At 43.4% G+C, this 26906-nt stretch overlaps 1 protein-coding gene across 1 annotated transcript in view; it reads left to right on the forward strand.

The window, feature by feature from the left end:
• EBF2 (EBF transcription factor 2) overlaps positions 1 to 3857 on the forward strand; it is a 193878-nt gene extending 190021 nt beyond the window's left edge. Inside the window, exon 16 of the mRNA XM_027077364.2 lies at positions 3424 to 3857. Within this exon, the coding sequence (XP_026933165.1) occupies positions 3424 to 3455 (32 nt within the window). The 3' untranslated portion in view covers positions 3456 to 3857. The remainder of the gene's footprint in view (positions 1 to 3423) is intronic.
• Positions 3858 to 26906: the final 23049 nt, after the last annotated feature.

The following is a 26906-nucleotide window of genomic DNA, read 5'->3' on the forward strand; positions in this document are numbered from 1 at the left end:
CCTGGTCTCTCCTCAACAACCAGTGGTTTCCATCCCGTCCTTGGGGGATATGCTCAGAACGTTTTCTATGAATGGCCTCATCTCGAGACCGGGAAGTGGATACAGTTGTCGAATATTTGGTGTGTCTTTCCCTTCTGCCTGCCGGCGTCGGTGATGATGTCTCCCCTTTCTAAGTGCTGTGATTTTAGTCACGTCCCTTAACCAAGTGGGGGCCACACAGTTCTCGCTGGGGAAATGTAGAGCGAGGGCCCCCTGAAAGGCTAAGAAGGAGTGCAGGTGTAGGAGGAAGTCGGGAGGGATGCGGCCCTTTCCTCCTTGCAGGCAACCCTTGCCAACATTTCCAGCTTCACTTCGAGGAGGAAACGTACGACTTCACTTCCACTTGCCCTCCCTCCTTTATCTCTCTTTCGCGTGCACTCAGTTGGGCGAGTTGAGCTGGTTGCCTCAGATCTTCTGGGCAGAAGATACTCAACGATGGGCCCTGCCTGGCTTTTGGCCCTCAGGAATGCGGGACAGATCTTACACCGGCTCCCATGACCCGGAATCTACCCCCTGCCTGTGGCTGCTTGCCTAAGTCTAGCTGTGGTGTGACCCGTTCAGAGTTGAGTTGGCCCCAAATGCTGGAAGGGTCTGTGCGGTCATAGTGAGGTTTCTGTGCAGGGACAGCAGTCGCCAGACCCTCCCTAGGGTCCTCAGCCATGTGAGCTTCTGGTCCCCCACAGGTCAGAATAATTAGACTGAGGAGGTGGCTGAGCCACACGTTCCGTGTCGGCAGGAGTGACGATTTTATCAGTTGCGCGTAGGCACAGGCTCTGGGATCTAGTCTCCTTTCTATAGAATCGCTGGAATGTCCCGAGCCTCTTTGGGAATCCTACAATTCCCTCTAAATTCCTCTGGCAACTTGAGCCTGAAGAAGAAGGAAGACAGTAGGGAGGAGGTGGAGGGGGAGAGCCGTGCCTAAATTAGGAGTGCAGACTCCCACTTTTCCTCATTTGGCATCAGGTGACTAGAACTTCAAGGTCCAATGCTACCAGGTGTCCTGCTGATGCCTAGAAGGAAAAAACAAGCTGGCTTCAAACGAGCTAGCCACAGTCCCCGAGCGAAGGAGTCTTGGGATTGCCGGGGCGATCAGCACGAAGCCGCGTCTCTCTAGAGACAGACGGCGGGAGAGTAAGAGTGTGGTTGGAGGTGCCTGGGTGGTCACAGGCTGGTCTGTAAGATGAGAGGGGCTCAATCATCTGCAGAGGTCACGTGCAACCAGCCGTCTCTGAGGCTTGCCGTTTTTGAGCACCACGTGCAAGACAGTGACCCAAACACTTTACACGGATTACCTTGCCCAAGCCGCACATGTGACCAAAAAGGGAAGGTCGTACCATTATCACCGTTCTCAGTTAAGTCGTTTTTCCCAAGGCCACACAAGCAAGGTGACCTCAGACGTTTGGATTCCAGAGCCTGTGCTGCGACAGCCCACTGTCTCCCCGGGGACAGGCATGGTGCAGTTCCTCTCTTCACCCTTCGCCCATACCTGCTTTCCACCTGGACCAAAGGGGGATTATTGCTTTCCTGGAAAACGCCAAAGGCAGAAAGAAATGGAACAAAGTGCGGTTTTAAGCACGCTCCCCTCGCGACAGTGAGCATGCTTACTTTTTCTCCACTTAACGTCTGCTTTCTGTCTGTTGGCGATGGTTTCTATAAGCAAAAAGTCAGGGTCACCATGTAGCGGAGATCCAGCCCACCCGGTGCCCGAGGTGAGAGTAGGAAGAAGGAAAATATGTGAGATCTGTTGTTCTTCCTGCAGGCAGTGGATCTTCTTCTTTGAGCGGCTCTGCCCTAAGCAGCTTGGGTAACTCCCCAAGGACCCAGAAAAAGGAAGGGGCTGATGAGTTTTAAGTGTAATGGACAAGTTAAAGTTGAAAACGTGAGCCAGAATCCCACTGCCAGAGAGTTATACGTGTAGTGTTCACTCTCCCAGCTTCTACCTCATTTATCAGGCATTTGCAGTGATGAGTATAGATTGTCGAGATAATATTATGCACTATGTGCCTGATTCATTTTCCAGCTCCCTCCAGGAAAAGAAATAAAATAAAATAAAAAACCTCCTACACTCTGGGATAATTACTAGGGTTGCTATGTCTCCAAATCATCAGGGAGTGTCCAGAATTGAACTGCCTTTATTGAAAAGTTACATCGATTCAGTATATAGTAATACAGGCAAAAATAATTAAGGCTTTGCTAGCTGTGTAAGACCTTAATCCAGATCTCACAAACATTCAATAAAGGCCGTATGGGCAGGGAAATAGGCGGCTGACAATTTTGCCCGAGCAGACTAGCTGGCACGGAGAGAAGGGGCAGAGGGAGGGGCGGGGGAGGAAGAGGAGGGGAGGAGGGAAGAGGGGTGGTGTTGGGGGAAGCAGGAAGAATCTCGGCCATTTGCTTAGAAGCTTGGTCAGCACCACTCAGCAAAATGCTTCTATGTATCCGGTGAGCTCTAGATGAGACAGAGACAATAAAACTCAAAGCATCAAGTTCTAGATAGGGTTTTCAGGTTTGATGCAAGGAAGCTGCTCTGCTGATTCCCAAGAATGGGTTCATCACCCGAAAGCCAAGGTCAGAGGGTGCATTTTGCCGTGTGACTTTTCCACATTTTGCCGAGGCTACATTGTTTCCCATATCAAGGGGAAGCCTTGAACCCAATGCCCCCAACAGGTATCGTGTGTGTCCTCCTCACTAGATGGAGGAGACCTTGAGCACCACACTTGGCTAGGGGCTGAAGAGTGGGGATCGGGTGACTCCCAGATTAGGAACACAATTAAGTCTTCTATTCCAGGGGATCAGCATTTTGTTAGTGAACGAGCATCGCGTATCAGCAGTAAGCACCAAAGGAAGATGAGCTAGTTAGAAAAAAACAAGAAAAAATCTCATCACATTTCAGCTAGAATGGATAGAAACCTAGGATGGATAGAAAGCCCTACAGGTCATAAACGACACCCGGTGAGTGGCGCTATAGGCTCAGCACCTGGAGCTTTCTTTCCTGTTCCAACTGATTTGAGACCATACAATCTTCTTTGTAGTCTGATGCTACAAAATGAATATAATGCAAGGATGTGAGTAGTTTACATGTTTACCTCTGTTCTGTCAAGAATACAACCCGTTGATACACAACAAGACAAAACATAGCTCCTGGCCTCCCAACAAAACTTCAACAAGCCTTGTGTATATGTCAGTGATTCCGTAAGGCTTCGGTGCCTCTGACCGGGCTGTCTGCTAGACCAGACCTGGAGAAAATGGTTTCCCGTATCAGTGCACCGTCTCCCCGGATTGTACCAGACTCTGTCAGTCCCAACCCCCCGCCCCTCACTCCGGGTTATAGACACGAGTGTCAACATCTCTGAGTCTCATTTCTGTGCCACTCTTTCCTTGCAGCCATGACTGGACTTGTCGTGCCCCCGATGTAAAGAAGAGGAACTGCTTTCTTATAGCACAAAACTACTTACTCTGATGGACCAATACTGAAGAAAGCACTATGAGCTCTTTGGGGAGAGTTGTGCCCCAGAACGAACATGACGGACAGATTTGGGTGTGCAAGGAGCCGCATCTCACCTGGTCTCCCGCTTCCTGGATAGCTCTCATGGTGGCTACACAAACTGACCCTCTTGGGGACAAGGACAAAAGATGTCATTGACGTAGTCAGTGCTAAGAGCAGAAATGCAATTCTTTGTTATGAACATTATGAGAACCACCTTCCTATGTTTGTAAAATATTTAAGAAAAAAAAATTGGCAAACAATTCATGCTTAATATTTTGGATACTATTTGTTTTTCTTTGTAGGAAAAAAAAAGTTGAAAGTTTCTATTTTCTATGAAGCCTTTCAGATACCAATTTAGTTTATGCAGAAAAAAAAAAAATTGAACACAACAGGGTACCAGCATGGAAGACATTCTTAAACGAAACCTGAACTGAATGATGAAATGTTGTATGTGTGTTTGCTTATAGTTTAATCTCTTTAAAAAACAAAACAAAACAAAAACAAAAAAAAAAAACAAAAAAGGGAAAAATTTTAAAATGTTTTACAATTATTTAAATAAATAAACGTGTAACTTATTGTAAGTAGAGGTAGAAATTAAGACCTTTTTGGAAGAGAGAGGAATTTCTCTTCCTGATGTAAAATGAAAATGATGCAAACAAGTAGTAACGAGTTTAAAAGGTGTGTGATTATTCCTGCAGTTACTTACTAGACTTTTATCCCCCGTCCTGCATCCCCTCCCCCACTTTTCCCATCATTTTATTGACCCATGGGCAAGAACGCGTACCTTCCACAGATTCCTACAGAAGAGCCCAAGGCAGAAGCAAAGATTCAGTCCATGCGCGTACACAAATACTCAAAGTCATCCACTCATTCCCAGCTCCGTCCACTTTCTAAATAGTCTACATGTCCCTTTTGGTATTCACTCTTTGTGAATGTTTGAAAAATTTATATTGGCTTTCAACACTCTCCTCCAAGCAGCGCGGAAAATTCCCATGTTTTAGTGTGTCCCAGGCTTTGCGTCCCGGAGCAAGACGTGTCTCGCCTTAAAGAGGAGCCAAAGCCATGTGACTTTCCCAAGTGGCCCCTTTGGAATTCTCCCTTGATAGAGCCACATACCCCCTCCTTGTTGGTTACCTGGCTGAGCACAGAGGTTATGAGCTCCACGGAACTTCAGAGACAGGGTTTAAGGAAGATGATCCTGTTTCTTGGACTCGTAAGCACTAGTCTTAGAATGTCCGTGTCCTTTCTTCTCTCTGCAGCTTTCCCCTTTCATGGCATTCAACTTTCTTGAAAATATCTGTATCTAACTTGACACAGTTTCCAGACAAGAATGGGATGGTTGTGTGGAAGAAGAATGTTAAAAGCCCTAAATCCCTCTCCTAATGTTCAAAAAGATGGACACCCAGATTCTTAGCAGGGTCAGAGACTAAGGGCCTCTGTGCTGAAACAGCACTGGTACCCAGGTCTGCAACGGACTCTTCCTAGTTCTGGGAATAGCTCTTAGGGAAACTTTGCAGGAGCGGCTAACAGTGGCTGAGTCCTGAAAGTCTGTGTGATCCTGAAGATGTATCTAGACTCGTTTGGATTTCCGGTAAGGACGTCATTTTTTTGTAGGCCAGGGTTCTCCTCGTTGCCTCATTGGTACCACGGTACAGTCTGTATACAGATTTCGGTCTGGGGTTCTAACATCAGAAATTGTTGCAGCTCTCATGGAAACACATCTTCAGTGCATCTGAGCCAATTTTAGGTGACTTCACAAATCCCACCTCCCTTCTGTTTGCCCCATTGATACCTGCCCACAGCTGTCCAGCCCCCAGTGGTCTTACCTGCCTTCAATCCATTCTGGAATTACTCAATATGACCCAAATATTATTTCTATGCACATGAGAATCCAAGATTCTAGAAACCTGGCATGCTTATAATTACTGCTGACAGTCCTTCATAGTCAGGGCTTACAGCACCAAAACATAGGGAATGCACCAGAGAAAGTTCCCTGTGAAAATTCTAATCGAAGAGGAAGAGTGTGTGGAATACAAACACCACCATCCAAAAGTGAAGGCAGAACAAAGCTAAGCGTGTTTAGACCTGGATTCGAGCCAATCCAACATAAGGAAATGTTTTTTTAAGTAGCATTGCTTTTAGAATCTGTGAATTTTGCTCTTGCATGAAGATGAGTGGAGTACTGTCTTCAAAATGATTGTAGAATTTGTTGATAGCTTGACACCGAAAAATGTGTGTAACTAAATACCAGACATCCTTGACCATTCAGCTAGAACCTTGGCAGCGACAGATCTATTTAATTGTACAAATGTGTGTACGGATTATTTTTAGTGTACTAATAAATTAAAAACAAAGCTACTCTCTCCTCTTCAGTCTTGCTGTTGAGTCATTCTGGTCCCAGGTTACTTTTGTGCCACTTGGAATACGAGTATTTCTATAGGTAACTACAAATTCTATCCTATCTTTGTAAGAGGAGCTGTGTAAGATTTTCCATTTAAAGGGACAATTTACTTCATTATTTATCTCATTTTTTTGTTATAGCATCATATTTTTTCCAGTTTTTCTTTGCACATTTCAATATGCATGGTTTAAAAACCATTATCTTCTCTACCTTTTGTACAGTAAGGTCTCATTTTCAAACTGTATAGTTTCCTTTTATCGTTTTGCTTTGTCAGTTATATACGGTATAAAGTTGCTATGCACAGAGCTTTTTGTAAAGACAGCTTTTTTGTTTACTGTTTTTAATGGTCTTACTTATTAAAGAATATCTTGTTTGTAAAATGAATACGTCTACTTCAGTTTTAAACTTTAAATTATCCTAACAAAAAATAAAATTTTTGTACTGTAAAAATGATTGGAACTTTGCCTTTTTTTTTCCCCCCTGAAGTGCAAAAAAAATAGTTTGGGATTTGTTCTTATGTTTGCGGATTTTCTCATAACTATTAGTCCCTGAGCTCTGGTTGAGGAAATCTTACTACAGCTTTTGCTTACATGGAAAGTGTTCTGAGGTTCTCACTTGCAGGAGAGAATATGTATGACTTTAGGTCATTTTTCTGTATGCATTTGTTTATGTATCCATCTGGTCAAATTCCTTCATAAAAACTCAGAAGGATCCTACTTCCTGGGTTGGACTTTGGCTGTATGGAATTCTTGAGGTAGGTGGGTGGTCTACTTAAGTTTGAAACTGCATGTTGAACAAATGTTATAACTGACCCATCAGACACTGGGTCAAGATTTGGAGGCTGGACACAAAGGCTTGAGGCCAGTCTTAAGTCATAGGAAGAGAGCAAGGTGCATGCCCCTGGAAGGAAATAATCCATAGAGAATAGCTCATACAGGAATATAGAAGGGCTGCAGGAACTCGGAGAAGACAGCAATCACAGAGGGTTGGAGTGGTCAGAGAAGGTTCTATGGGGGGAGGCAGGGCTGAAAGGGCCTTCAAAGAATGGTAGGAATTTTGTGGCAGAGGTTGATAGTGAATGCTGCAGATGGAAGGCCGTCACAGAGACATGTAAAGGGAAATTCACAAAGTACATTTCGGTGAATGTGCTCCTCAATGTCATTTTCAAGCAGACTGTTCACAAGCATACTCATGATTGGATTATCTCCTTTCTGTCTACAAGGGTATAGTTTCTTGAAACCACGTAAACCGCGTTCCTTGCGTGCGTGGATGAGATGGTATCTCTAAGCACTAATCTGAGAAAGTCACCTCAGTTCTGATTTTCTCTGTGAAGACTATCTCTCTCCGCCTTGACCGTGCTTGCCCTTGATCTTCTCACGGGGAAGATCTTGCTCTTTGCAGCCTGGTGTCTTGTCGTCCTTCAGGCCTGAGATCAAGTATCCTGTGCTCATGGAGGCCTTGGCCGACCTCTGATCATGCAGGTTTCCCACTTACTCTCTTTAACTGAACTCTGCTTGTGTCCTTGTCATGATTTGGATTCATTTGTTGTCTACTTTAGACTGAAGGCTCATAAGAACAGGGGCCATCTCTCTCTCAACACTTTATGTGGAGCACTGAGCTCAGTGCCTGAGGTGCCCAACAAATACTTGTTAAATTAGTGAACGAACACACTGAATTTTGATCCCCAGAGACAGCTCTGCCTTTCCATGTGGGAGAGGTAGCTGATCTGTCACAAATGGTAGGAAATAGCATCGCTTTGAGAGCCCACTCCTTAGGGACGATCTTGTCAGTCAATTAATAAAAAAAAAAAAAAAAAAGATGAAGTGTGTCTATGATGTAAAGTGGCTGCTTGCTTAATAAATATAGAAATCTCAAAATAGAAAGAAAGCAAGAGAGAAGAGACCTCTCTGGCTGGTAGCCTCTTGGGTCAGTTGCTTGACCCCTTGGCCCTGGAACTTATCCCATGTGGATTTTCATGATGTAATTCCAGAACCAGAATCGGGAACTTTTAGGGAAATGTGCATTCCATTTCTGTTCCAGATATGACACTTGTAGATCCCACTCTTGAATCGCAAAGAGCTTTTAGGGCATTCACCAAACTGCAAGTTCAGAGTGGCTGTGGGGCAGTGAATGTGAGACTTTATGAACGAAGTGGAAGCGAGGTCCTAAAGGATCTTGGAGACCATGCCAGAGAGTTTGGATTTCATCCCCAGGACTGTGCAGCAGGTCACGGAAAACTCTTACAGGAACTTGAGTCAAGGAGTGACCCGATACACTTTATAGAAAAATGACAGTAACTACAGTGTGGATTATGGATTGGAGCAAGTGGTTACTGGAGGCAAGGAGTCCAAGCAGGCGAGGGATGAAAGATGGCTCATATGCACCTGTGTGCTGTATTGGTGCCTACGGCAGGTGTCCATACGGACTGATCAGTACCTATGCCATGCCTGCTGATAAGTGTTTTTAAATGACTCCTGCAAATTAGGAGGAAGTCGCAATAATCCTGGTAAGAGTGACATACCTGACCTAAGGATTGCCAATAGAGATGGAAAGTAGAGGAAAGATTTGAGAGTGAGCCTTGCAGTTTGACAGGACCTACAGACTGATTAGATGTGGGAATGAGGGAGAAGAGGGGGCTGGTATTAAGTCCCAGTCTGCTGGTTAGACAATTGGATTCTGTGATAACGTTAACCGAAATAGGGAATAAAGAGGAACAGATTGCGGGGAATGCGAAGATATCATGATTTTAAATTGGAGCACAAATGCCCCAGTTCCTTTTTTTCTTTCCTGGTTAGCTGAAGACTGTTTGCCAGCAGTTGGTTTAAGGACTCAGGAGAATTACTACTTTGGTTCATGCATATTTAAAAAAATGGTTGCTCTGTTTCTATTTGAATGGCTGTTCAGTTGGGTATAAAATTTCTGGGGTTACACCGCATATCTCTGAGAATGTCATACAAGGGTTTGTTTTAAAGCTAGCTCCCAGTATTGAATGTTGCTATGGGGATGTCTGCAGTCATGCCTTCCCTTTTCATTCCTCTCTTTAATTTCCCTTATATAAGCAAGGAAATCCCATAATTGGTGAAGTCCAGACACTTCTGACCGTGAGAAGGGGCACAGTAAATAATTATGCCTGGAAAACAGATGCAAACTGGCAGTTGGTCTCACTCTTGATATTTTTATCTGCCTGCCTAAAAGTGCCTTTCTCTGTATGTGAAGTCCAGTGATTTGTCTTCGTGTTGATAGCTATGTGTAATTTTTTCCCCCTTGGGATATGGCATTCCCTTTCAAGGTGTAGCTTCCAGGCTTCTTTCATTTTTGGAAACTTTCCTTTAATTGTAACATAAAATACATTCCTTGTTCCTTCATTGCAGTCTGTCTTGCTAGAGACTCCAGCTATTGATAAGCTGGATCTCTAGTGTCCATCATTCATATCTATCATGGTCTCTCTAGCCACCCTTGACTCTTAGTGTACCTGTATATTGCCATTCGTATGCTTGTCTTCTTCTCTACTCCCTCAAATGTGGCCTTAATTTTTCAGATGCTTCTATTTTTTCCTTCACTTTTCATCAGCTGTACCAGCTTATACCCCATTGCTTTCTATTGTGTTGCTTGTTTCCATTGAGCTATTGTAACTCTGCTTTGAGCTATTGTTTCATAGAGAAATTATTTTATTATTATTATGGCAATGAGCTTGATCAGAATTACCATCAGGTTTGTGAAAACTTTTCTTTTTTTTTCTGGTGAGTGTTGTCATCAGCTACCTTTTTTTTTTTTTTTTTCTCTCCTGGTGTATGTATATAAATCATGTTTTGATACCTTCTTCATAATACTCATTTAAAAAAAAAAGTTAATGTTTATTTTTGAGAGAGAGACAGAGCATGAGTAGCAGAGGGGCAGAGAGAGAGGGAGACACAGAATCCGGAGCAGGCTCCAGGCTCTGAGCTATCAGCACAGAGTGCGATGTGGGGCTCAGACTCACAAACCTCGAGACCATGACCTGAGCCGAAGTCGGATGCTTAACCAACTGAGTCACACAAGTGCCCAATAATACTCATCTTTAAAGTGAGTTTTTTCTGTATCAGCTAGTTGCCAGAAGTTTGAAAGGGAAGGGTCTAGGACCATGTACAGGCTAGCAGGAATTCTTATTTCAGAGGGATGTGGGGGGTGTGTGTGTGTGTGTGTGTGTACAAGAGAAGAGAGAGAGAAAGAGAGAGATGCTTGTTTTAGCTTTTACTTCCTCTTGGGCAAGGTAAAACAGCACTTGTGCTCTTTCTCACAGTGGCTGCTACTCTTCCTCACTGACTACTTCATACGTCCATGGCTTCCTTGCGTCCTTCCCACATCAGTCTTACCTAGTGTGCTTTATGCCTCTGCCAAATGGGGTCCAGAGGTGTGTCTGCCATCAGACTATATGTTACTTCCAGTCGTTTCAACAGAAGACCATTGGTTTGGACCTTAGGATCATCACACCTCATCCTGCCAGCTTTGTCTGACTGTATCAGCTGAAGCATCTTTTCTCAGTCTCTACACAGTCCTGTTTGACTCTCAATGCCATTGCCATGCCTTCCTCACAAATCGTGATTTGGGGTCACCGATTTTCCTAATTTCATCCAAGATGAAATTCATGCCTCTGTTTCACATTTCCCTATTTTCTATTGAGTGATTCTGAGTGGGAATTGATGGGAAAGGTCTTATGATAGTGTGTTAATCTGATGGCTTCGTATTCTCCGAACCATAATAATTCAAGAAAAAGGGATTGCTGCGTAGTACTACAAACCCCTCCATTCTACCTTTGACCTTGTAGATTCCCCTTGCTAACCAGCTCCTGTGGCCCAGGCCGATGGCTACATTCTTCATCTTCTCCCCTGGATGATTTCAAATAGTCAAATACAAATAATAAGATACAAGTAATTCCCAAAACTACTACTGGAATTTGTTTCAATGAAAAAATATACAAAAAGGGACCCATGGCCTGAATGTTGGAAATATGTTGAAATGGCACATCAGTGCTTTTGCTTATTTCCCTATAGCTGATCCCACTTGGAACAGTAAAATTCTATTTTCCATAGATTATATAATTATATGCACAGAACATGGTATGATAAAATGGAAATGGCTAGAATGCAGAGATCTGGATTCAAATTCTATCATCCTTAGCTATGCAATCTTTATTAAATCACTGCATTAAATCGTTATCTCCTCAAATGCAAACCAAAAGCAACTATATGTATATATGTATACACATGTATTCACATGTACATCATATGTATACGTATACATATATATGGTTGTCCTTGGTTTGCACTTGAGGAGACAAGACTCAATGCAGTGATTTACGCAAGATTACATCAATAAAAATATACATGGCTAAGGAGTATATATACCTATACATATATACACATATATACATATGTATGTATGTATCATTCTTATGGTTAAATAGCAACACCTATATACGTTAAAGAACATAAGCTCCGTGAGTGTTGAATTTTTGTTTTTGGTCTTCACTGCTCTGTTCCCAACACCTAGAATAGTACTGGGCACAGTGTAGGCATGCAACAAAAAATTAACAATTAAATGAATATGTGAAATGCCTGCCTTCCGTAGAGACTCAGTAAATTTGACAATAGCTCCAGCAGGGTTTTTGAGGCCCCCAGGCTCGCTCTCCCACTTGCCAGCGTGTGAGTACTGAAACCCTGTAGTCTCTGGTTTATCATCTTTGAAAGAACAGAACTACTACAACTGCTCCTGCCTTGGGGTCAGTTAATATCTCCTTCTTATGGTCCCAGGTCCCAGGTGCCTCTCAAATAGGTGCTCAGAAGCGAAGGAGTCAGAGCACAAGGCTCAGTCCGGTCTGTTCGGTGGATTGAAGAGTGAACAGCACTGGGACCATTATTTGGCCATGATGCCCTTTGAACCGATAGCAAAAGTCAAGGAGGGATAATCGACCCCAGGCCAGGAAAGAGTTCTCTAGCGCTCTGCATACCTGGCAGTGGTCCACTCAAGAGAAGCCACAGTCCCAGTTCTTTGTAAGTGATAATAAGACTGAAAGATGTGTCCTTAACACCGTCTGTGTTTTCTTCCTTTAAAAACTAAGAAGAATTTTTTTTTTTTTATCATAGACCAGAACATCTGGTGCGTCATGAACAAAACTTCTGAGGACAAAGCAAGCATTGTTTTTAATTCCAGATTTTTGCAAGTTCCAAGAGTTTGAACCCATGAAAAATTGCTTGTAAGACAGAAATGAGACCAAAATGATTTGTAATATCAAATCCAAATATTTGCCATTTCGGAACTGAGCAAAAGCAGAATAGTTGCATAGAACTCTAAGTGCCTCAAAGATTGTGACTTAATAATTGTGAAATATTATGGTCATTAAATATTAATAGCACTAACTGGTAACAATAACAATGATAATCACCAATACAGCAAAAATGCTTAACTTCCGGTCTGCGTCCCACGGAGTAACAGAAAGAGTGTGAGCGCAGGAAATTCACAGACCTGAGTTCAAGTCCCACCTCCAGCCTTCACTTATAACTGTGTAACTGTCAGAAAGTTACCTTTAGGAGCCGTCATTTTCCCATCTGTAAAACTGGTGACAAGAAGACCTCTGTGCCAAGATTCTTTTCCTGCCAAGACCGTCGTGAGGTTGAAAGAAAATAAAGAATGTGAAAGTGGCCGACACAGTTACGTGTTCAACACTATACATTTTTTTCTTTCTTTCTCCTCAGCCTTAGGTAAAAATTAACATGTGTTGATCTGGAAAACCACCCATCAGCTCTTTTCTTACAACTCCTCCCTGCCAGCATGGAAAAGAGGCTTATTAATTAGTCCGTGTTTGTGAAACTCTTGGAAGATGAAAAGCGCTGGGTGTGGAACAACACCATTTACATCACAATACATGAGTTGGCGGCTCCTTCAACTGGATCTGCTTTACAATGTAAGGGAGTCCTAAGAGAAGTGCTCCAGTCTTTCAAAAATCAGTGTGGGAGTCTTTGGAAAAGCCATGGGTCTGCAGGCTGCACTACAGCCTGTTCTGAGCAGTAGGCAGGCAATTCGGGACAGGCAATATTATAGATAATCCTCTAACAGCCAGGGCAATGGGAAACCAATAAAAGGAGGTCAAAAGTTGATCTGATTGAAATCTACAAATCACCCGTAAGTCCCCTTCAGTGACAACTTTTACCAACAAGAAGGATAGCTGGCCCATTTTGGTTTCACATTTTCTCCTTGCCCTTGTAGATCTTGGAATATAGAAAAAGACCGATTCTAAATGGATAAAGGCAGTATTCCTCAAGCCAGGGTTCATACGTCCCTGGGGGAGGAGCGTGATGTTCTATGGGAGACTTGGGGCTTGTGGGTCTCACACTGGTCTCTATATTTCGTTCCCCTCTGCTTCTGGTCACATAGAAAGATCGCGGTGTTCCATGTTGTTTCAGCAAAACAACACCATCCATCACTGTAAATGCATGTTGTGAATATCCAATTTATTGATTTGGTGATTTTGATGGCCTTTGTGAATTATTTTTATTTAAAACAAGCATATATGAAAGCATAAGTATTCGATCTTAAAGTTTAGTTCTGTGCAAATTTTACAATTTTAGTATATGTAACTTAAGAAACACTGTAGCCTCTTAAAGATTTTTTTCCGAAACACATTACTCAAATTTGAGAAGCCTATGGCGATGAGAAAGAGGAGGAAAAGGTCTGGTATTCTACAGATTGGGTCATCATTGCTTGAATTATCAAGACTTGGCTGAATGTTAATTCCTGTGTTCTGTAATTCAGCATCAATAAAAGAAATCTCCATGTATTATTCCAGTATTTCATTTTTGCCTCTGAATTATGTTCATATCCACAAATCTCAGCCAAGGACCTATTGAATAATTGTCCCCACATGTAACATTTTCCTGGTCATGTTTTCCTTGCCTTGGTTCTATGAAATATAGAAATGTGTTTCTAATTATTAGCAAAACCACCTGGTAACTGCACTGTATCATCTCAATAATATGACTCATTGATACAGTGTGGCAGAACTCAGAGTCATCTTTGACACCATCCGAGAGAAATTAGTTACCAAAATGACCTCACGTAGCACAGGCTCACCTATAACCAAGGTGATCATCCTTTGTAGGGCACATATCAGGACTTGGGATTTGACAAGCAGAGATGTATCTGAAACGGGCTGTCGTGGAAAATCCAGGACGTACCGAGTTCTACGGTATAAGCCATGAAAATCACCTACCACGTGATGCAGCTTCAGTGCAGGTGAAAGCTTCACTTTCTTATTTTTGAAAACTGAAAGCCACAGGTTCTTGTCTTCACCGTCCTTATGTATGTGTGGGCTGAGACCCAAGAATCTATCACTTCCCTGAGTTCACTAAGGTGGGCAAGAGGTGAGAACAGAAATCAAACCAGCTCTTCTGGGAAACGTACCCTGACTTTGCAAGGAAACCAGAAAGAAATCTCTTCCTGTATAATAAGCCTTGTAAAAATTGGTCCTTTCTTCAGGCTTAGCAGGGTTGGCATAGTGATGGTAGAGAAGGCGGTGTGCCCAGAAGCTTGGGGAAATGCTCACGCCTCAGGCTAAACTTCTCTTCTACGTTGAATCATATTGTACCGGCCAAAGGACCCAAGGTTGTAAGCAGATGCGAATTTGCATAGCATATAGTTTTCATTCCAGTTACTGTTGTCTTTCCTTAATTGTTTGACTGTGCTTTGGGTTAAGGAGGAATGTCAGAGAGTGGAAGAAAAGAGAAAATGAAGAGAGAACACAGTATGTATTTGATCTTTTTTTTTTTTTTATTGAGGGATAGTTGACATACAACATTTTGTTGGCTTCGGGTGTACAACATAATGATTCGATATTTGTATATATTATGAAATGATCACCACAGTGAGTCTAGTCAACATCTGTCACCACACAGAGTTACAAAAATTTTTTTCTTGTGATGAGAACTTTTAAGATTTACTCTCTTTGCGACTTTCAAATATGCCATACGATACGCATTTGATCTTAAAACAAGAACAGAGGAAGAATTCCATGGTGGAGAAAAGTTCAGTTAAGTAAATTCTCAGAGGCAATAGGCACAAGCAGGAGAAGTACCACTGAGGTTCTGTCCTGTAGGACACATTTCGATGTGGGGAATGAAGAGAGGGCTGTCCCTTTGTGGGAACACAAGATATACGATTGATGGCATCCATTCTTCAGAAATGACAGCAGAACGTGGAGCCTCACCTTGACATTCATCAGCATGGCAGAAGAGAAGGAGCCTGTGGGAAAGGCAGCAGGTGCAGGAAGCAGGGAAGGAGCAAAGGAGGTACAAAGCCTTAGGCAAAATGCTTCAGGTCCCTCATACAGGTGCCGGGTTCTTTCTGCCTAACAGAGGACTGTGTTGGCAATAGAAAGACAAGAGGGATACATCTGGGAAGGGTGCTTTCCCCAACACGCTCTAGCCTAGTTTTCTAACAACCAAAGACTTCAACAGCTGTAACCAAGAAATCTACCGAAATATGCCAATGCCCTTTTGTGGTGTCCTTTCTGAAGCGCCAGTGGAAATACCAGGTGAAAATGCTTGAGGATTCTCTCACTTCCCAGCCAAGCTTCCTGCATTCAGGACCTTCACAAGGCTTTTCTTCAACCTGGCAAGGTTTAGTCATGTGCGTGTGATGCGGTATCAGGCTCTCTAACACACATACGACATGTGACATCTAAAGAGGGCAGCTGGGCTGCAAGGGAAGGACTTAGAATCGGGAGGACGGTTCGCAAATCTGTTTGTCTATGGATTGAATATGTCAGTTCTTGGCCTCTCTGGGACTCTGCTGTGTTCTGCAAAATGGACCAACTCCTCCTTACTTTGTGCGGTTGTGATAAGAATCACATATGACTCCTGTGAATGCCCCTAGCACAGAGCAGAACTCAGTGCTCTTGAACATGAATCAAGGAATGGGCTCATGTTACAGAGTGACTTTTTCAATTCTGGTATATTGATAAGTAACAGATCATCAGTAAGCAATTAGAGAAAAGCCTTGCTAAAAATGGTTGGATTTGAAGATTGAAAGAATTAGACTAGAGGTAGCTTGGTCCCTTTCCCTCTCATAACCTTGACGGCAAAGAAAGAGACAGAGATAAATCTGAGAGAAAAAGTGTGTAAAGACCTTGGGGTGATGGAACTGTTCTCAAATTCGGCTGGGCTACACTACCTATTTATCCAACCAAACACTTACCGAGGTGTTGCTGTGAAGGTATTTTATGGATGTGGTTAACATCTACCATCAGTTAAAAGGACTTCCTTGTGATAATATGGATGGGCCTTGTGAAACCCATTGAAAAGCCTTAATAAGAGCAAACACCAAAGATTCCAGGAAAAGAAATTCTGCCTCGATATTGTGACACCGAACTTCTGCTTGTTTCCAGCCTGCTGGGCTGCCCTGGAAGATTCATACTTGCCAGCCCCCACAATTGTATGAGTCGACTCCTTAAAATAAATGTCTCCCTCTCTCTCCATATACGTATTAGTGATGTGCCTCCGGAGAACCCTGATGAAAAGTAGACTTAATGCAAGTCGATTTTATTGTATGTGAATTCTCTCTCAATAAAGTGCTTATTTCTTTTTTTTTTTAATTTTTTTTAAGTTTATTTATTTAAAAAAAAATTTTTTTTAATGTTTATTTATTTTTTTTGAGACAGAGAGAGACAGAGCATGAACGGGGGAGGGTCAGAGAAAGAGGGAGACACAGAATTGGAAGCAGGCTCCAGGCTCTGAGCCATCAGCCCAGAGCCTGACGCAGGGCTCGAACTCACGGACCGCAAGATCGTGACCTGAGCTGAGGTCGGACGCCTAACCGACTGAGCCACCCAGGCACCCCTAAAGTGCTTATTTCTAAACTACGTACTGTGGGATTCCATTTTTATAAAATTCTAGAAACAGCAAACTGATCTATAGAGACAGGAAGCAGACCAGGGGTTGCTGGGGGTTGAGGGGAAGATTATAGAGGAACATGGGGAAGCTTTTGAGGGTCATAGAGATATTTACTAGCTTGACTGCGGTAATGGTTATGTGGGTGTTTACATATGTCGAAACTCGTCAGAGAGCACGCTTTACGTTTTCATAGTCTCTTTTTTCTTTTTCTTAAAACAGACTCTTTAAAAAAATTTTTTTGAAGTTTATTTATTTCGAGAGAGAGCGGGGGAGGAGCAGAGAGAGAGAGAGAGGGAAAAAGAGATCCTAAGCAGGCTCCACACTGTCAGCATGGAGCCCAGTGCAGGGCTTGAACCCACAGACCGCATGATCATGACCTGAGCCAAAACCAGGAGTAAGACAGCTTAACCGATTGAGTCACCCAGGCACCCCGTACGTATAGTTTACTGTATGTCAATTGTATACTTCATAAGATGGTTTAAAAGAGAGAAAGATGAAGAGACACAAAGAGACACAGAAAGATAAATCCAAGGGAAGAAGTGTCTAAGCCTTAGAGCGGCCTACATGGCTGTTTTGTTCCCCCTTCCTCCTGTTCCCCACTTTGCTATCCTTAGGCTGTACAAATAAATAACACAGGCGATGGAAACGAGCACTTCTCTTCGACTCTCAAGAATGCTGCAGGCATCCCATTCCCCTTCTAATTCAGGCGAAGATGCCAGAAAGGGCTGCTCCCTGAACACACAGTGAGCCCATCCATGACAGGAAATGAAGTAGAAAAAATGTCAGAGTGCTGTCTGCTATGATCAGAAAGACTGTTGATAAAGGTGAAGGCTGTTGCCCACCGGGGAATCCATTTTTATCTTAGAACCCACATTTTGTCCAAAAGGAGTGGAAGACAGCACCTGCCTCCTCACCACGGCCCTGGGACGGCCAGCCAGACAGCACAGAGCTTCCAGAATCGACTGAGTTGAGACACCACAGGGTTCAGGAAACAGAAAGAGCTGTTTCCCTCTCCCCAAGAGGAGGAAGCAACGAGCAGTTTGTGGAGCGCATGGGGATTGACCACACTTCTGCTCAGACAGGGCCTTGAGCAAGGGACACTGGCAGAGGCCGAGGAAGAGTAGCCGGGTATGTCCCCTGATAGACAAGGACAGGAAACTGCGGCGACTCTATAACTCAGGAAGATAAATCTGGTCATGACCAGCACAGAGATCCCCTTATCTGTACTTGCTAAGCATTTTGGTGATGAGGAAGTAAAACTCAGTAGGACTTACTATCACAAGCCGCCGGGGAGATGTTTACAGCCTTGACTCTGAGTCTACTCAACTGTGTGGCTTCAGCCATTCCCAGCGACACCTTTCTTGTCCACATGACGTCTGGAGTTTAAAACCACTCATGAGCTTTTTGTAAGTACTACAGAACCATTTCAGGCAAGATTCTGGTGCCCAGAGGAAGCCAACGGGGAGACTGAGCAAGCTCCCAGGGCAGCCTGGTGCTCTCTGGGTGGGCTTCTCTCTCTGGGTGGCTCACAGATACCTGGGGGCTTGAGCTGTGTTTTTGGAATGCACAAACCCTGGGATTACTTGAGCCTTCAGGACGCCTGGGGGTGGTCTAGCTCCAGGAGGATGTTGACTGCGTGAAAGGGACAGAACTGGGAGCAGGAATGGAGAACCCAGAGACCAAGATTCATGTGCAAGTGACCTTGTTCATGAGCATTTTGTCCATGGAAAAGTGACTCGGTCTTTCTGAGCACGTTTTATCCTCTGTAAAATGGGCCCAAAGAAAAAGCTCACGTGAGTGTCGGAAGGATTAAATGAGATAATATGCTAGTACATGTGGAAGTGTTACTAACATAATCTGGGAGGCGAGTGCAAATGTGCTGGGGACGCCCAGGTGAGGAGACGCCCCATGTTTTCCTGGGGGCTTCATTACCTCCGGAGCTTCATTACCTGAGGGAGGAGCTCGTTTATGGACACGCAACTGCAAGGCGCCCAGGTCAGGCGGGAAAAGCCTGAACCATGGCCAGGGGGTGGAGGAGGGGGCACGGAGGGTTGGGGGGCAGCTGGCGGCAGAGATCCAGCTCCGTCTTAGGAAAGGTGTCACAGAAGAGGTCGCTGGGTGCACTGCTGTTGCTTTCGAGGACCACGGGCCTGTTTTATTTTCATCCACGAGAAGGCAGTAGTAACTTTTAGCGTTTAAAATGTTTCACTCCAAGGACAAAAAAAAAAAATCAGTGCAAGAAGCTTTCACTACCTAGTCTCTGTTCCCCCCGGCAAGCCTGTAATGGACTGTGGCTACCCACATCTGAGAGGTGGCATAACTGAGGCCAGGAAAGGTTAGGGGCCCTGCCTGACGTTGAGCAGCTGGGCAGTGGCAAAGCCCTGCCTTGAATTCTCCTGATTTCCCATTTGAATGTTAAAATAATACAAGCAAGATGTTATAGGTGTTTGGAATGTAGAAATCTTTTAAAATAAGATTATTGTTTTCCTGTCCGAGATTCAAGCTGGGCCTCTGACCTGAGGCGAGAATGGGGAGAACTTGGAAAGGCTTGGGAAGGACGCGGCCAAAATGAACAAAAGCTCGGGGGAGAGACAAGAAAACTCTTCCTGACAGGGAAAAATTAAAGAATTTGTTCACTAGATGGTAGGTTCCAACGGGGCCAGGAACGGTGTCATATAACTTTGCTTTAGTGGCCGGCCTCCTCCTCTCCCTCCGAGGCTCCCAGCTGGGGATGCAATGTATCCTGGTTGATCTATGGATCACTCTGGTCTGCAAAAGGAAAGGCCAAGGGGGTGGAATTCATTACAACCTCCAAGAACCATGCCTAAAGGAATCAGAGGGGAGTGGTGATGAAGGAGGGTTTATGCTTCATCATGTCACAACAAGAAGGAAAGTTCTAGAATGTGCCTGAAAACGAATTTTCCTTTTTCCTCTGAACTGGGTGTGAAACACTCGAATGCACCACCAAGGGTGCAAGGCCTCTCTCTCTGTAGACCTTGAAGAGAGTGTTCAAGTGCCAGAGGTTCGAATGCGCCGGTCCTAGAGGTGACCTCGCCGTGTGTCACACAGTCTGGAAAGCCAGCGGGGTACCCCCACTCTGCCCGTATCAAAAGGCTAATTCCAACATGACTTTGCAGGCCAAAATGACTTCTCCATCCATGGCAAGTCTGACCAACACCCAGAGGATTCCAGCGACGTGGCTCAGCCACCAGGAAGGCCAGGAAGAGATTTTTCAATATCATCTGAGGCTTTGGGGGAGAGCGAATGTCGAGCCCATAATAGATGCTTTCTGATCCTCCTCACACTGTGTCTGGCTCTCCTAAGTATTGGTCTTATTACGTTTTTAAAAATAGCTCTGAAGTAATTTGTGTGCCGAACGGGCTACAGGATAAAAAAAAAACCCACCTGAATAAATTCTCCTTGTGCCTATCGGCCAGAGACCAGGAACCGCGGCCACAGTTTCCTCGGAGCTAATTTTCAGCATTAGGGTTTATCAGAACCTAAATTCTGTTCTAATAAACGGTGAAACAGCAGCCACTCTTTCAGCCACTTATTTGGGCGACCTGGGAATTGGCAGACGAGTTAAAAATTTCCACTGGTGACAACACACAGCTGTTGAGGTGCAAAGATCTGAGACTCTAATCAGACCAGGTTATATAAGTAGCACTGTCTCATTATCTCTGCTTGGGGGATAGGGTGCGCGGGGCAGCTGGGGCCGAGCGCCGTGTAGACAGAATAGCTAATGGGAAGTTGACACACAAAGATATCAAGTTAGAAGAGAAGACGTGGGCAACCTATGCCCCCCTTGCAACCTTGAAGAGGAATACAGAGCGGGGGCGGCCACTTCCCAGCTCTTTTTGCATGAGGCGCTATCAACAGCAAATGTATTTATTCTGTGTTCATGAGAAATGACAGCCAGGGGCCTCCCGGTGGCACACGTGGCAGGGTTCTCCCACGAGCTTCCTTTCCCCTCACATTCTGATGAAAACTGCAAATGTAGAGCCAGAAATGCTCAGAGGGGGAAACCGTCCCGAGTGCCGTACACAGAGTAGGGAGTCCGTAAGTGGTGGCCAGGCACTCTGCTAACACGCGACAGGCAGAGGCGTGCTTTCATTTTATTTATTTTAATTTTTTTAACGTTTATTCATTTTTCCGGAGAGAGAGACACAGACAGACAGTGCGAGTGGGGGAGGTGCAGAGAGAGAGGGAGACACAGAATCCGAAGCAGGCTCCAGGCTCCGAGCTGTCAGCATAGCGCCTGATGCGGGGCTCGAACTCACGGTCCCTGAGATCATGACCTGAGCTGAATTCTGACACGTAACTGACTGAGCTACCCAGAATGCCCCTATTTGATTTATTTCTTAATGTTTATTTATTTATTTTGAGAGAGAGCATGCACATGTGAGAGAGAGAGACAAGAGACAGAGAGACAGAGAGAGACAGAGAAAGAATGAGAGAGAAAATCCCAAGCAGCCATGAGATCATGACCTGAGCTGAAACCAAGAGTCAGACGCTCAACCGACTGAACAGCCAGCAGTGTCCTTTTAAATTCTGATTTGGGAAGTAGGTGATGCTTATCTTAGACCTAATAAAGGTAACAGTGGTCATTGGCCAAACTACGTAATGATCAGCAATTCACCAAATATGCTCACATCCGTTATCCACTTAACTTTTCAATACAACTTTGTATGGTAGCGGTACTTATCATTCACCCTTCAAAGATGAGGTTTCTCCGGGGCTCTATAGACTAAACAAATACCTCTGTTCTTGCCCAAGTGCGGAACCTACAGAAGCCAGGCGAGCGAAGAGGAAAATGTCAGCTTTATTACTGCTAAAACTTACCAGGGAGAGCGGCTGACATATGCAATGAGTCTGTTAACATCCCCGCCCCTTTCCCCACAGGCACACACAACGGACATCAGCATAGACCAAGGGCAGCCCATTCAAGTACAAGTTTGGTCTTCACAGCAGATTCACTTACCACGAATCCAGGAGGAGGGGGAAGAGAGCACAACCCTCATGCTCAAAGGCTTTTGATAGATGAGCTCCATGCAACTGAGGCTGTCATTTCACGAGTGGATAACTCCCTCCTCCTTACGAGGTTGAGTGGGTGAGAGGGCAGGAGAGCCAGCAATATTGTTCATGGAAACACAAGGAGGGGAGGGGAAGGGATTTCTCCTGGTACATCCCAGCTCTTTTGTTCTAATGCCTGGAATTTAACCGCCAAGCACATGGTCATCACAGGTGTGGCTGTTTGTTCTGAGGGGCTTTATCTCACAGCCATGCTGCTCCCACTCTACGAGGCCAGCCCCCCAGTCCTTGCCACGGCTCCTTTGGAAAATCCTCCTGGGATCGTAGATGGACAGTTTAGAATTTGCCTTCAGAAGACTCCGAATGAATCCAAAGACTACATGAACTTAACCAAGTGCAAAGGCACGCCTGATTCTGTGTTCCTCCCCCCAAAACTGTTCAGCCATGTTCTCTGATACGCCTTTCAGAGGTTCTGCAATGTGGTTAAGTAACAATATACTCAATTGTATAATGCCAGCAACATAGAGGGGACCAAATTGGAATCGAAACTCCTTCCCATTAGGAAATTCCAAGGGATATATTGAAGTCCAAAAATTAAATAATACTCCTCTAAAGAAAGTCCAAAGACATTTCAGGCCAAAATAATTAAGGCCCAAAGTTAAATTTCTTTAACTTGTGGGGTTAAAAGTCCAAAGAAATTAAAGTTGAATTTGAATTTTTCGTTTTTCCTGTGACTTGATACACAGAGAAATTCATGTCCAAAATTTCATCTCAATTTCCAGCCCTGCTCAGTCTCAACCAGAGGGTCTTGGCCTTTACCAGCTGCAGACTGGGCTGTCTTCCATGGGAATGGGCGTGACTCCTGCACAGTCCCCCAGGAGCTCCATTTTTAAAGGGTTCAAAGAGTTAATGGAACACAGAAGATTATTATCACATCAGGCCCATATTCCACAAAATTTAGAACCACAAGAAATCTCCAGCCACCTGAGAAGCTAACTTATCACAATTATTTTTTTCAGAACCCAGTATGTAGTGTTGTCAGAGGCAAGCAGTGTTGGGAGAAGGAGAAAATCTGTGGGCTAACCCACAATATAGGTCCTGAAATCTAAAATCTTGGCCAGTGCTTATGTATTTTACAAACCAGCGCCAAACGGGGGCGAATTCTGGAAAGTGTGAATAAGCCATGGGAATCCAATTGGAGTTTTAATCCCTCCATGGTTCTCTCCCTCAGCTTCCAAGGGGATCCAAAGCAACACAGTCGGATGACTTCCGGGACATCAGACCTAGCCTCGCTTTATCTGTGCCCGGCCCAAGACACCTTCGTGCTCTGTACATCATTGCTGACCACACAGTTTAAACTCTTGGCCTGCAGACTTGGCTGAGATCCATGGTCAAAGATGCAAGCACAGTTCTGCCTACTGATGCTTAGCAGGTGACAATACCTCATCGAGCCTGGGTGGTTGCAGGTGAAACGGCACCAGTCGCGTAGGCAGGTGGACTTTGCCAAGACCCCAGCAGCCTGCTTGCCCTGGCAGCCGGAGTTCGCTGAAGTCCACGTGTATTTAAAACAATAAAAAATAGCCATTTTCACATAGACAAAGCTGTCACGAGTAGGCTGACCACATAACTTAGTGTTTAAACCAGGACAGTTTTGAGAGTGAAAAGGAAAGAAATGTATAAATACTGTGAGACAAAAGGCATTCACTGTGCTGGGCAAATTGTGATGTATGGTAACTGGAGCCATAAGCTCAAGCGTCAAGCAAGGTGAAAGTCCTAATTCTCCAGGGAAGCCCCTACAGGGGGGAACATGAGGACTAGGGCATAGGTGTTTCCCCCAAAGGAAATGGAGTCTTGGATAGTTAAGTGATTTCCCTGGAGTTAACAGGCTTATGAGCGATGCAACCAGAAATGAATTCAGGTCTTCTGGATACAGGGCTACAGTTCTTTCAATACATCCCGGTGACCCCTTCCCTTTGGATTCTGCTCCCCAACTCCCCACCAGCCACAGCTCCGGGACTAATTTCTTACAATCCCCTTGTTTGGCCTCTTTTTTTGAAATCATGTTTTTTTTTCCTACTACATGAGTAATAAATGTTCACTGTAGAAAATTTGGAGACTGCTGACCAGTGTAAAGAAAAAAAAATAGTTATTTTACTGTTAAGGAATACGCCCTGTTATCATTTTCTCCAGATTTGTTTTCTGTGTGTGCATGTGTATTTGTGTGTGTGAGCGTGTGCAGTAATATTTTTGGGCTGTTCCTGATTCCTTCCCTCTTTCTTTTCAGTCCATCTCCCTTTTCCTTCTCTCCCTACTTGAAGCAGATAGAAAGCATGTTGCTCATTGCCTCAGGGGAGAAATGAACAGGCAAAAAGCAGAAAATAAAGAGAATTTGGTTTCCAAAAGCCCAAGCCCATCAAGGATATTATTCTAGTAACCTCTGAGGCAAATCACAGTTTTTCTCTCCTTTCCAAAGTTTATACTTCATATTTCTTTCTGTTGATGTCCTGTTGACTAAGGGTTCCAGGAAAATATTAACTAACAAGTTGTGATGATAGCAAGCTCACATGCCTAGGTCTGACTTTTATATCCAGGTTTCCCAATTAAATGTGATATTGGCCAATTTGACATAAATATGCTTTTTCTGGTTAAGGAAGTCTCCTTTCTTGCTGAGAAGTTTCATTTGAAATTTTTTTCTTAAAAATCAAGAATGACATTGGAAATCACCAACGTATTTTGGCATCTAGTAAGATAATCATGTGACTCATCCTTTATTTACAAAACTAATGAGTTATATGAATAGATGTTCTATCATCAAGCCATTTTTGCATTCCTGATTCTGCTGTGTTCTTTATTTAAACTAAGCTGCTGTGTTTGATTTGTGGACAAGGCCAAAGGAAGATTGGCTTTTATTTTTCAGTTTTCAAAGTACTAAGTTTGTGTTCTTGAGGGATACATAGAACCATGAAATAAATTAGAAAATTTTCATTATTTTCTAGCTTATGTAACAAGAATTATTTTTCTTGAAAAAACTTTAAAATTTGTTCATAAAAACTTGTCGGTTTGGAGCTGCAATGAGAGATAATATTCTGACAGCTTTTTCTGTTTTACTCATCATTATTGATTAATTAAGGAGTTTTATTTCATCACTTGTCAATTTTATTACTTTAAATTTTCCTACCATTGCATTGAGAATTTTAAATTGAATACCATAGAATTGCATACAGTTCCTACTGGATTTTTCTTGTGGTCTAATTTAGTATATCCTTTTGTTAGACTTTTACTAATTTGGTACTTGATTATTTTTTGCAAAGAATCAATTCTTAGCTTTACTAATCCTCTATTTAAATGTTAGGGTACTTTTATTAAGTTTTCCTTATTTCTTTCCTTTTGGGGATGGTGTAGTGGGGATGTTTCCTGTTTTAACTTAAGTGAAGTTTATTTACCTTTTCACTTATTAGAAACAAAATGATTTAATGTTATTTAATTTCTCTCCAAGGACAGATCTGGTTCCAACCCACTGGTTTTAACTTGTATTTTTCTGATCCATGGAGTCATAATAACTATTGTTTTTGTCTACTGAACTTGCTTCTTCCAGGTTTAGCTAAAGCCTTAGTGAGATCCCATGAGCTCCCAGTGTGAGAGTCTAGAACAGCCTTCCGTGGCTTTCCTGAGACACCTTGGCTCAGCTTGTCTTTCAGTTCTTTGTGTTACATCAGGATCCTCTCAATACTCCTTCTATCTTGTATAATGTGATCAGTTTTGTTGCTTAATGATGGAACTGATATAATATTCTTAATTTTGAACTTGCATTGCTTTTTGCAAGATTGGTACTGAATAGCTATTTCATTTTATTTTATTTTATTTTATTTTATTTTATTTTATTTTATTTTATTATTTTTTTACTTTAGAGAGAGGGAGTGAGCATGAGGAAGGGAGAGGGGCAGAGAAAGGGAAGGAGAGAGAGAGAGAGAGAGGGAGAGAAAATCCCAAACAGGCTCCATGTTCAGCATGGAATCCAACTCAAAGCTCTATCCCATGACCCTGAGATCATGACCTGAGCCGAAATCAAGAATCAGATGCTCAGGGCGCCTGGGTGGCTCAGTTGGTTGAGCGTCTGACTTCTGCTCAGGTCATGATCTCACCATTTGTGAGTTTGAGCCCCGCATCGGGCTCTGTGCTGACAGCATGGAGCCTGGAGCCTGCTTCAGATTCTGTGTCTCCTACTCTCTCTTCTCTCTGTCTCTGTCTCTCTCTCTCAAAAATAAATAAACATTAAAAAAAAAGAATCAGATGCTCAACTAACTGAGCCACCCAGGTGCCCCAAAGGTATTATTTAGTGTGCATTCTAATTCCTAAGCAGTGGGGACTTTTATTTCATAATTTCGTCCTTAATTTCTATGTTTCCTTGCATTATTTCAGAATGCAGACTGTACATTTTCTGATTTCCGGTGTTTTTGACATGTTTTCTTTGTGGTCTAACATATGACCGCATTTATTTTTTATAAAAAAAGTAGTTCAGGATACTGGAGAAAAAGATGAAGCTTTGAGGTAGAAAGATATCTATTAATCAATGTTATTACATTATTGAGATTCTCCAGCCTTATGTATCCCTTGCTAACCATTTATATCAAGGACTGAGAGGATTGTGCCCCCAAATTGTAGTCAGCTTCCTTTTTTTTATATATAGGTTAATTTAAAGATTCATATTTTTTCCCCAGTGCTGTTGAAATGTAAATGACACGCAGAATTGGATGTCTGTTAAGGTGTATGGGGGCTTGATCGACATATATTGTAAAGTGATTATCACAACAAATTTAGTTAACACCCACCATCTCATATAGATACGAAAAAAAAAAGAAAAATATTTTTTTCCTTGTGATGAGAATTCTTAGGATTTACCCTCTTAACCACAGTCCCATAGATCACATAGCAGTGTTCGCTACAGTCAGCTTGCTGTACGTGACATCCCCAGAACTTCTTTATCTTATACCTGGAAGTTTGTGCCCTTTGACCACCCTCATCTAAT

The sequence above is a fragment of the Acinonyx jubatus genome, chromosome B1, assembly GCF_027475565.1.
Source record: "Acinonyx jubatus isolate Ajub_Pintada_27869175 chromosome B1, VMU_Ajub_asm_v1.0, whole genome shotgun sequence".
Taxonomy (NCBI): Eukaryota; Metazoa; Chordata; class Mammalia; order Carnivora; family Felidae; genus Acinonyx; species Acinonyx jubatus.